Consider the following 11,842-nt stretch of genomic DNA (forward strand, 5'->3'; position numbering starts at 1 on the left):
CCAGCCCCTCCTGGCGCAGCTCCATCTCAGCCTGCAGCTAACTCCAGCACCACCCTCCCCTGGCACCTTCTTTAGCCTCTGGAATCTGCTTTTAGGAGCAGCACCATGAGAGTCCCCGACACTCCCTTCTTGTCACAGTGTTGTAACTGTCCTGCCTGCTGCACTGGGAGCTACAGGAGGGCAGGGTTCTTGGGGTTCAATGGGTGCACCATGAATGTTTCTGTTGCTGTTTTTGTTTGTTTTTGGCCACGCCACCTGGCATGCGGGATCTTAGTTTCCCAAGTACCTGGGATCAAACCTGTGCCCCTTGCAGTGGAAGCATGGAGTCCTAACCACTGGACCACCAGGGAAGTCCTCATAATGAATGTCTGATGAATGAATGAAAAGCACAATGAAAGGAGGGGGGACAGAAGAAAAAAACAGCAGCAGGACAGGCTCTCTATAATCACTGCACAGCCCTTTACTAAAGAGGACACAGGCAAACAGTGGGGAGGATGGGGAGGCTTTTGTTCAAACCAAACTGGTGAGCCTTCCAGCCTGAATAGTGTAAGCAAGTTAGGACAGCTCCCCTCTGCCTTGCAACCAGGGCTGAGGACTTTCTGTGACAGTGGACTGTTTTGGAAGTACACTTGCAAAAGGGCTTCCCCAGTGGCTCAGACGGCAAAGAATCTACCTGCAGTGCAGGAGATCTGGGTTTGATCCCTGGGTTGGGAAGATGCCCTGAAGAAGGGAATGGCTACCCACTCCAGTGTTCTTGCCTGGAGAATGCTATGGATAGAGGAATCTGGTGGGCTACAGTGCATGGGGTGTAGAGTCAGACATGACTGAGCGACTAATACACACTTGCAAAATTAAAGAAAAACCTACCCCAAACTCAAAACACTAATGGATAATGAGGATGAGGAGGCTGCTGGGGAGCAGGAGGGGACCACAGTGAAAGCACCCTGTAGAGCCAAATGGCTTGTGAACTTTTTAGCTCCCTCACGAGCTGTGCTTCTTCAGGCAAGTTACTCAACCATCTGTAATCATTCTTGAGATTACTATGAGAACAGAGTCTAGGGGAACATGCGGCCCAAGGTCACTTGCTCAATACACCTCAGCTAGCATGGCCGACCCAGTTGTGGACTCAGGTCTAGCAGGATTGTAGATGTTGGTAGCAGATGAGATGGATCTGGACTCTAGGACATTCAATCTTGCCAGTCCTTGCCCAGGGTAGCAGATGGTACAACAGGGCTTCCAAACTAGGTAACTTCAACAGAACACAGGATATTCGACCTGGGACAATGAGGAAAATAAAGACTTACGTCCAGCACGCTGGACCCTTGGGAGGTAAGCTACAAGGACAAAGGGGTTGAACAAGAAGAGTGGAATGGCAGCCATGGAAGTTTATCAGGATGATAAGAGCTCCCCCACCCTTCACCCCTCATCTACATCCAGCCTCACTGACTTGTTAACCTTCAGATCATCACAATGCAATTAATCTTTTACCCCATTCATCCTTGCCTATAAACAGGTTGGTCAAAGGTTGTGAACCAGGAGTAGGAACCTCATGGGCAAGGGTGTAGGAGTTTACTGTGACAGCAATGCAATTAAGAGGAAGCACATGGTCTCAAGGGGTAACTTCAATCTGGTGCCCGAACTAGAGACAAACACCCAACCCATGTAAGAGCATATTGCTCCTTTCCCAGTTCCTTTAGGACTCAGGGAGACGACTCCCACCTCTGCACACAATCCTGACGTAAATACTGTTTTCCCCACACGAACAGAAAAGCGTGGAGCCAAAACCCAAATCTCCAGGAAGACAAAACCAGTTCACGTTAGTATGGCTCTTTATCATTTTTCCTTTTGTCAGTTACCTCCTTTACTTAAGCCCTTTTCTCTTTATTCACATAGTAAACGGCACTGCTGATTTACTCAGCCTATTAATTTAAATTAGCTGAGTGCAGTCTGGAAAAAAAATGTAATTGTTCAAACGCGTACGTGCGCGTGCTCAGTCATGTCCAACTCTTTGTGACCTCAAGGACTGTAGCCTGCCAGGGTCCTCTGTCCATGGAACTTTCCAGGAAAGAAAACTGGAGTGGGTTGCCATTTCCTTCTCCAGGGGATCTTTCTGACTCAGGGATTGAACCTCAGTATCCCCAGTCTCCTGCACTGACGGGCGGATTCTTTACCACTTTACCACCTGGGAAGTCCAGTGTAATTGTTCAGTATGATCAAAAATATCTGGGACATAACTGCCAGTTGTACTGAAACAGAAGATATTTTGGCATTTAAGGCAACATCTCTAATCAACGTTAGGTTTGTCCACATGTGGTAAAGACAAAATTCAATTAAAAGAAACTTTACAGGGACTTCCCTGCCCATCATAGTGATTGAGACTTTGTATTCCAACACAAAGGGTATGGGTTGGATCCCTGGTTGGAGAGCCAAGATTCCACATGTCTGAAGGCCAAAAAAATCAAAAACATAAAACAGAAGCAATGTTGTAACAAATTTAATATCCATATGGTAGGGCAGGGGAGGGAGGTTCAAAAGGGAGGGGATATATGTATACTTGTGACTGATTCATGTTGTTTGTGGCAGAAACCAACACAACACTATAAAGTAATAATTCTCCAATTAAAAATAAAATTTAAAAAATGGTTCTCTTTAAAAAAAGAAACTTCTGAGACCTTCAAATAATTTTTCTACACTTGAACTTTTTTAATAGACTCCCATATTCTTGGAGATTACACATTCAGTTTGCAAGGTTTTAAGATAACAAAATACACCAATGAGTGCTTGCTATGATTCTGTGTGCTAAGCACTTTCCATTATCTTGTTTAATCCTTATAAAATTTATATCATACAGGTTCTGATATAACCCCAGTTTTACAGATAAGTAAAGTGAGGGTTAGAAAGATTAAGTCCCCCTCCCACCAAAAAAAAAAAAAAGAAAGAAGATTAATTCCCTTGCTCTGGGTCATGGAGCTGGTGGGTGAAAGAGTCAAGACTTAAGCCAGAGACATCTGACTCCAGAAGTGGTCCTCCTGAATTGGTGGAGTATGCTTTCTCGTACAGTATATTAGCAGGCAGAGTGAGCTTTAAACAGAGTATGGGAAGCGCCATGTCAAGCAGGTAAAACAAGATTAACTTTTCAAAGCCTTTATATCTACTCTGTATCATTTCAGTATCACAACATCCTTTAGAGCACAGAGAAGATATTTATATCTCCACTGTAGACAAAGAGATAGTATGATTTTCCCAAAAGGCAAATAAGCCACTAGCAGGGCTTTGGGGACCAAGTCAGAACTCAGGTCTCTCAGGACTTCCCTGGCAGTCCAGTGGTTAAGACTTCGCCTTCCAAAGCAGAAGATGTGTGTGGGTTTTATCCTTGGTCAGGGAGCTAAGATCCCACATGTATTGCAGCTAGAAAACCAAAACATGTGACAGAAGCAATGCTGTAACACATTCAATAAGAGACTTTAAAAAATGATCCACATCAAAAAAAAAACCCTTAAAAAGAAAGAATGAACTCAGGTCTCTTGACTCCTAATCCAGTGTCAGTTCTAATTTCCCTTGAAGAAGGATAAATCTATAAAATTCTATAGGAAAAGTAGTGAGAGAAATTCAAGGGAAGAAATTCAAGGGAGGAAAGGAAAGACCCACGTGCTCTGCCTTGAGTCCCACCCAGGCTCTGCGGGCCCCGAAGGGGACCTTACCACCGGGCTCCCAGCCGTTCGCCTCTGCTGTCAGGGCCTGGAGGACGCTGTGGTTCTTCAACTCTGAGATCTGTAGGGGCAGGTGACCTTTAGTGTGAGGGTGGGAGTCCACGTCCTCCTATCCACACACACACATGCTGCCCACTGTACCAAATGTTCTTGAAACTGGAGGCCATTAGAATCTGTCTTCCCAGATGCGTTGGTTAAAGCCAATCTTAATGAGTCCATGCTTAGTCGCTCAGTTGTGTCCGACTCTTTGAGACCCCACAGACTGTAGCCTGCCAGGCTCCTCTGTCTGTGGAATTTTCCAGGCAAGAATACTGGAGTGGGTTGCTGTTTCCTCTTTCAAGGGATCTTCCCTACCCAGGGATTTAACCCATGTGTCCTGCATTGAAAGGTGGGTTCTTTACCACTGAGCCACCAGGGAAGCCCAATCTTAATGAGAGGTACCTGGAAAATATCAACTATGAAGTAGAAGTTGGGGATATGGGGACAGTATATGCCCTCCTTGAAGAGTAAATGGATAAAAATCTACTCAACTGAGACAGTGGTGAGCTGTTGATATCCCCACTGCACTTTATATTCTGCTTCGTTACAACAATTTTCTGATTAGGCAGAGATTGCTTTGCATGTCTATTCCCACTCCTACCCCCAAAGTATGTACTATTGGAGGGCAAGGTCTGTGCCATCCTATGTCCCGACACCTGGCACCACATAGCGGCATGATACAAGAATGTCTACTGATGAGACACTGGACTGTGGGCAGTACGTACAGAAACTCCTCTGAAAGCCAGAACAGCACTGCCGTCCTTGTCAGGTGGTGGAGCGCACCCAGCAGACACACTTCCAACCTGCAAGGCAAACGAGAGTCAGTCTCTCAGACACATATCAGTCCCCCAGAGATGAAAGCTTGAACAGCACACCCTTTCCCTTAACACACACACACACACACAATGCATTAACCCTGGAGAAGTCAACTACAAGTAATACTGTACAGACAACTCCTGTTTAACCTGGTCTGCAAAAAGCTTAATGTTAACATAATCTCATACAGATTTCATGGCCCCGTTCAAAGTCTCAGGGCTCTGAGTAAGTAAAGTTGAGTGAGGCGGTTTCCTCATGTTCTGCTCAGCCAAATCTTTCCGCTGCTGGAGCTTAAAAACTACTCAACAAACCTTTTGAAACTCATATCAAAACACATGGCTGATTTTCCTGTCTTTGGTGTTAAGTTGCTAAGTTGTGTCTGACTCTTCGCAACTCCAGGGACTGTAGCCCACTAGGCTCCTCTGTCCATGGGATTTCCCAGGCAAGAATACTGGAGTGGGTTGCTATTACCTTCTCCAGGGGATCTTCCCAACCCAGGGATCAAACCCAGGTCTCCCACATTGTAGGCAAATTCTTTACTACTGAGCCACCTGGGAAGCCCTAATGCTCTTAATGTTAAAAAAATAAAATAAAATCCTACAAGTCAGTAAGAGAAAAAAAAAAAAAAAAGAAACCAGCAGAAAAATGGGCATGGATGTAGATGGTCTGCATAAAACAAAACACAAACAGTTCTTAAACATGTGAAGAAACACTCAACCTTACTCATAATAAGAGAAATGTCAACTAAAACCAACTAACACTGCCCTTGAAATAACATTTTTCACTTACCTTGTTATCAAAGATCAAAAAGTATGGTAACACTGTGCTGGCTAGAGGACCAAGAGCTATAAGACACTGGAGAGTGAACTGTTACCACCTCTCCAGGTTGATAATATCTGACACAATCAAGTATGCTGTGTCTATTTGGGGCCTGCAGCTGCCTTTGAGGAATTTATCTAATATATATACTCATACATGTGCAAAATGCCATGCTTACAGTGTTATTCATGGCTTTGTTTGTTTTTGTTTGTTTTGGCTACACTGGGTCTTTGTTGCCATGCCATTTCTAGCTGTGGTTCGAGGGCTTCTCACTCCGGTGGCTTCTCTTGTGGAGCACGAGCTGTAGGGCACATGGGGTCAGCTGCCCTGGTGGCATGTGGGATCTTCCTGGACCAGGGATCGAACGCGTGTCCCCTGCATTGGCAGGCAGATTCTTAACCACTAGACCATGAAAGAAATTCATGGTAGCACTGTTTATAAAAGCAAAAGGCTACAAAAACTCTGAATGTCCACTGATGGACTTCTTATTTTACTTTATTTATAACCGCTCCCCCCCAACCCCGCCCCACCATTTCACCGAGATGTATTGACATATATCACTGTATAAGATGCAAGGTGCACAGCATAATGACTGGATTTATATAGATTATGAAATGATGACCAGGATAGGTTTAGTGATCATCCATCATCATCTCTTGATACTACATCAACAAACAAAAAAATTTTTTTCCTTGTGATGAGAACTCTTAGGACTTATTCTCTTAACTTTCATTCTAACATACAGCGGTGTTACCTTTATCATGTTGTACATTATATTCCTAGTATTTATTTATCTTCTAACTGGAGGTTTGCACCTTTTCACTATCTAATCCCCCTTCCCCTACCTCTGGTAGCCACAAATCTAATCTATTTTTCTACGAGTTTGTTTTTGAGTTATAATTCACTTACAACATGATATTAGTTCCTAGTGCACAACACAGTGATTTGATATTTCTATACATTTCAAAATGATCATCATGATAAATCAAGTTGTCACTAGTGAACTAATTTTAAATAAATCAAAGCATATCTGCTTAATGAGATCCTATACAGTCATTAAAGAGTAAGAAAGTACTTTATAAATGATTTGGAACAGTCTTCATGATATTAATATATTAAGTGAAAAAGCAAAGGTCAGAGTATACTTTACCATTGGATTTTCTAAAAAAAAACAAAAAACATACATAAATATATTTGCTTGTCTTTACAGAGGCTATTTCCAGAATTACAGTCTTCAAGGAAGTACTAACTTTGCCTCAGCAGGAAAACAGGGTGGCTGGGGAACAAGAGTGGAAGATAGTTTTTTCACTATATGTACATCCTCCATACTTTTGGATTTTGAACCTTGTGCAGTATTATTTTCTCTAAGGCAGATAAAAGAAAAATAATGATAATTAAGGGAAAATAACTAATAAAGGTATCATTGCTATGTCAAGGCCCTGGAATCCCAGACTGTCCTGTTACTCTAATCCTGCTTTACATATTTTTGCCAACTAACACTCCTTAGACACGACTTTGAGTTTTTCACTTCTTTTTGCCTTCATTTTTGCCAGAAGAATGAACCCATAAACACACCACGGCACAGCTACTCCTCCACAACTGGCCTCCTGATATCTAAGCACCATTACTGCCCACTTAGCTAAAGTGAACACACTTGCTGCAGTTCCTCTCACCTCCAGCCCTTGGGTCATGTGGTCTTGCCCCCACCTCCACCTTCTCAGTGTTTTCTGGGCCCTTCAAGATCAGTTCCATCTCCTCAGGGTAGCTGAGCTGCAATGGTTTCCTGCAGTTACAATGGTTTCCTCACATCTCTAAGTCCCATAGCCCCTCTGTATGTGGCACAAGGTCCTCTGCAAAAGACCTGTCTCCCCAGTCAGACTCTTCTGGTATATTTGTTTTATATTTCTCAGACCATCTGCACAGCACTAGGCTTAAGATGGGCTTCTCTGGTGGCTCAGACGGTAAAGAATCCGCCTGCAATGCAGGTGACCCGGATTCGATCCCTCGGTCAGGAAGATCCCCTGGAGAAGGGGATGGCTACCTACTCCAGTATTCTTGCCTGGGAAATTCTATGGACAGAGGAGCCTGGCAGACTACAGTCCATGGGGTCACAGAGAGTCAGACATGCTCACAGGCTCAAGATATGTTCTCAATAATATCTGGTGATTCACCATGCTGCACAACTCCCTTGAGGAGACTGTGTGCTCAGGACTCATTGCATCTTTCTCTTCCTCTAGTGCCCAAAGATAAATGCTCTCTGGAAGAACAGTTCACCTGTCTTAGGAAGTGAAGAAAACCTCCCTGGACTCCCAAAGCACAGGCTTTGTCCCCATTCTGCCCACTGAACCCCAAAGGCTCCATTTAAGACCATTTCTGGGCAAGGTAGGGAGAAAGATGGGGAATACAGGGTAAGCTGCCAGGCTCACACAGAGACATAACACATGGAACCAGGAATCCTGAGGATAAACAGGTCAAAATGGGCGTTTGAGAGAGAAAGGGCCAGTACACAACCCAAACTGATTGAAATACATATTTCCTGGGAGATTCTAATTGAAACTTTCCTCCCACCCAAGCAAATCCAAACCCAAATCCTATAACCTACTCTGAAAGCAAGCCGTCAGGAAAGGCAATTGACCCAGAAGTGACTAGAACTTCTTTTAAAAGAACAAGAGAACTGTAAACAGAATTTTTCCTACACATTTCTAAAGGTCCACACCCTCTTGATATATGCTCTCTCTTATTATTATTAACAATACATCCCATACCAACACCTTCTTTCCCAAACAGATATACTTGCTTACCTGTCCATCTCTTAATTCTTTCTCGTGGAAAGAGTGAGAGTTTTCATTCATGACTCAAACTCATTTGTTCAAGTGACTTTTGTCCTTGGGCTCAGAAAGGAGTTTAACAAGGTCTGAGATTAGAAGCTATGGGGAGAGCCTGGGATTTGACTGTTCTACTGTTGCCCTCCTTCTTGGCAGTCGTTCAGACTAAGAACAAGAAAACAGTCCCTGTGTGTCATCACCAGGGTGGAGGTTTCTGTGAGTCCTGAAAGAAGTCCTTGAGGACTCACTCTGGAGTCTCAGCCCTGAAAAAAAAATCAAAGAAGAAAACTAGTTTCATCATTCAGTTATGCCTCTGACTTGAAAAATCTTCAAGCAGGTACTTCCCTGGTGGTCCAGTGGTTGGGACTCTGCTCTTCAAATGCAGGAGGCACTGGTTTGAACCCTGGTTAGGGAACTAAGGTCCCACATGCCACAATCTGTGGCCAAATAAATAAAAATAAATAAAACAATTATGGGATTTTAAATCATTAAAAAAAAATCTTCAAGCAGATGTAAACATATTCTGAATAAGCAGGCTGCCTTAGCGAATGCCTGTCTCTTACTACCCATGTAATGGAACAGAGAGAAGGGGTCCCTGCAGGAGTCTAACGGCTGGATTCTCAGTGTCCAGAAGGTAGCACCATTGTAAGTGGTGGGGATCTGTTTTTCTATCTGCTTTTTCAATTTATTCTTAATTGGTGGATAACTGATTTACAGGGATCTGTTTTTGACAATGAAGTTACTGAAATCTGGGGCAATATCTAAAAGTGAAAGTGTTAGTCGCTCAGTCTTGTCCATCCCTTTGTGACCCCAGGGGCTGTAGCTTGTAGCTTCCTTTGTCCATGAAATTCTCCAGGCAAGAATACTGAAGTGGGTAGCTATTCCTTCCTCCAGGGGATCTTCCAGACCCAGGGATCAAACCCAGGTCTCCTGAATTGCAGGCAGATTCTTTACTGTCAGAGCCACCAGGAAAGTCCACGTGTTTCAAAAGGGTGAGGATAATTTAGGGTGACACATTGGTGGGTGGTCTTAGCTGAACTGTTCAAGCTTTAATCAGGTCTCAGACCTGGCTGGGCCTAATACTCAATTCAGTTCCTATGACGGTATTAACAGAAACTCAAAATGCAATACAGTGCCGCCCCCTCCTCGTGAGCACCAGTACTGTACATGTGGATGCTTCCTGGCCAGTGAAGCTAACTCTAAGTATTTCCTCCCATGAGTCCACCTCAGGAAGTGAGTTGGGCAGGCCCACACCTCACCATGGGAGAACTGGACATCATAAGTGCCTGTCACAATAAGAACCTGGGTAAGTGGGCAGGTGACAGATAGTCATACCTCACAGACTTGGTTTACCTTTTTTTTGGCTGCACTGTGTGATTTGCAGGATCTTAATTCCCCAACCAGGGATCGAACCCTGGCTCTCTGCAGTGAAAGCATGGAGTCCTAACCAGTGGACCACCAGGGAATTCCTCAGTTGACTAAGAAAAGCTGACTAAGAAAGAAAGGTGGCATTGCTTTGGGGTCAGCTCTTCAGAGAACACAATCTGGGTTCCCTACAAACTGGAGGCCAGTAACAAGATGGATTCTGTCAGGGAGCTGGACGCACTGACTGTTCCTAACACCAAGAGCCAGAATACCTCATGATTGCTGGACTGGACACCTGGCTTACTGTAACAAGGGGAGGACAGCGTCCCGCAGTTATAACAGCTCAGGAACCAACTCTCTCCGTGTCCTCTGGCGCCTCAGCATCTGCCTCCTTTTCCACTCCTTCCCCCTTGACCTTCTCAAGGGTTCTGCATATGACAAAACACGCACACATCTACCAACCTTGGGAAGATGATTGGCAGGTATGGCTACCACAAGCTCAGGGAGGCTCTTCTATTACTGGGCTTGAATTGAATCCAGCAGTGCTGAATCATGACCAGCTTTACACACCTGCTAGTGCCTCAGTTCTGGCTGGAGTCCTGCCGGGGACTCCAAGAGGGACATTCGCGATCTGTATTAGAGAAAGAAATGAGCAGAAACTGTCAAACGAGCAAGTACTAGAAGTTATAACATCACTCCTAACAATATTAGGGAAGATCCTTAATGGCTTTCCTATAAAGATGGATCCTTTTGAAATTCAGTATTTATGGTGCACCCATTGTATTTTGTTACTTTTTTTGTGTGTATTTTGTTAATTAAAAATTTAAAAAAAAATTGAAGTAGTGGCTACCCTGGTGGTCCAGTGGCTAAGACTCCACACTCCCAATGCAGCTGGCTTGGGTTCAGTCATTAGCCAGCGAACTAGATCTCACATGCTGCAACTAAAGAACCTGCATGTGGCAACTAAGACCTGGCACAGCCAAATAAATAAATAATTTTTAAAAATCGAAATATAGTTGATTTAGAATGTGTTATTTTCCGGTGTATAGCAAAGTGATTCAGATATATAACACATATATGGGCTTCCCAGGTAGCACTAATGGTAAAGAATCTGCCTGCCAATACAGGAGATGGAAAAGGCACCGGTTTGATCCTGTGGGTGGGGAAGAGCCACTGGCGCAGGAAATGGCAACCTGCTCCAGAATTCTTGCCTGGAAACTTCCATGGACAGAAGAACCTGGCAGGCTACAGTCTATGGGGTCGCAAAGAGTCAGACACAACTGAGCCTATCTACCTATCTATCTACAAAACTGAATACATTCTTTTTCCGATTCCTTTCCATTACAGATTATTCAGTTCAGTTCAGTTGCTCAATGATGTCCGGCTCTTTGCGACCCCATGGACTGCAGCATGCCAGGCTTTCCTGTCCATCATCAAATCCCAGAGCTTACTCAAACTCACGTCCATAGTGTCGGTGATGCCATCTAACCATCTCATCCTCTGTTAGTACAAGATACTAAATATAGCTCCCTGTGCTATACAGTAGATCCTTGTTAATTTTTATGGTGCACCCACTTTAGGAAAGGAGCTACATTAAAGCGAATGATTTTAAGTTTAAGCTTGCTGGGGCTTAAACGCTAAATGGGTATTTAATATGGAAATTGGGGCCACATCTTAAGTATAAATGCACACAAAGGTAGGATAGTCCTTTCATCGGCCTTGCCGCTGGGCGCTCCCCGCCCCCTCCAGCCCCTACCCGACCCCGGCAGTAGGCGTCGCCATCCCAGGGTGCCCGGGCCAAAAACTTATTGACCAGTTTGAGGGTCCCAGAATCCGGTGCTCGTCGGCTGCGATGCGCGGATCTCAAGGGAGATCTCAATCCAGCGAGACACCGAGCCAGACAGGAGCTGCGTGGGGACTCTGACCAGAAACTTTCTCAACTGTTCGGCGGGGAAAACAGGAAAGTAACTTGCCACCGGTCATCCAGCGAGTCCGCGGCAGAGCGCAGACCACAACCCAGGTCTCCTGTCTGCCAGGATCGGGAGTTTCTCTCGGTCATACAGCTCTCAGCCTTGTCTCGCCCCAGGGCGACCATTTCCGCCCCACATTCCTCCTCCTCTGACCCCAGCCCGGGGATCGCCGGCCGAGTCCCCGAGTTCCCAGTTCTTTGCTATTGGGGTCTCTCAGCCCCTCCAGGCCTCCTCTGCGCAGGAGCACTGCCCTCCGCGACGCAGACGAAGCGAGTACGGGGAGCCGCGAGGGTCAATC

At 44.9% G+C, this 11,842-nt stretch overlaps 1 protein-coding gene across 7 annotated transcripts in view; it reads right to left on the reverse strand.

Moving 5' to 3' along the window:
* Positions 1-11,837, reverse strand: part of ELMOD3 (ELMO domain containing 3) — a 33,864-nt gene extending 22,027 nt beyond the window's left edge. Inside the window, exons 1-5 of one of the 7 annotated variants that reach the window (XM_070479665.1) lie at positions 11,548-11,837; positions 10,037-10,205; positions 8,186-8,472; positions 4,475-4,552; positions 3,702-3,771 (exon numbers count right to left, since the gene is read on the reverse strand). In XM_070479665.1, coding sequence (XP_070335766.1) covers positions 3,702-3,771; positions 4,475-4,552; positions 8,186-8,236 — 199 coding nt within the window. In that variant the 5' untranslated portion in view covers positions 8,237-8,472; positions 10,037-10,205; positions 11,548-11,837. Of the gene's footprint in view, positions 1-286; positions 3,060-3,701; positions 3,772-4,474; positions 4,553-7,057; positions 7,173-8,185; positions 8,473-10,036; positions 10,206-11,387; positions 11,483-11,547 lie in introns of those variants that run through there. The other 6 variants (XM_070479688.1, XM_020889424.2, XM_070479667.1 and 3 more) reach the window with 6 other exon arrangements.
* Positions 11,838-11,842: the final 5 nt, after the last annotated feature.

The sequence above is a fragment of the Odocoileus virginianus genome, chromosome 2 (genome assembly GCF_023699985.2).
Source record: "Odocoileus virginianus isolate 20LAN1187 ecotype Illinois chromosome 2, Ovbor_1.2, whole genome shotgun sequence".
Classification (NCBI taxonomy): domain Eukaryota; kingdom Metazoa; phylum Chordata; class Mammalia; order Artiodactyla; family Cervidae; genus Odocoileus; species Odocoileus virginianus.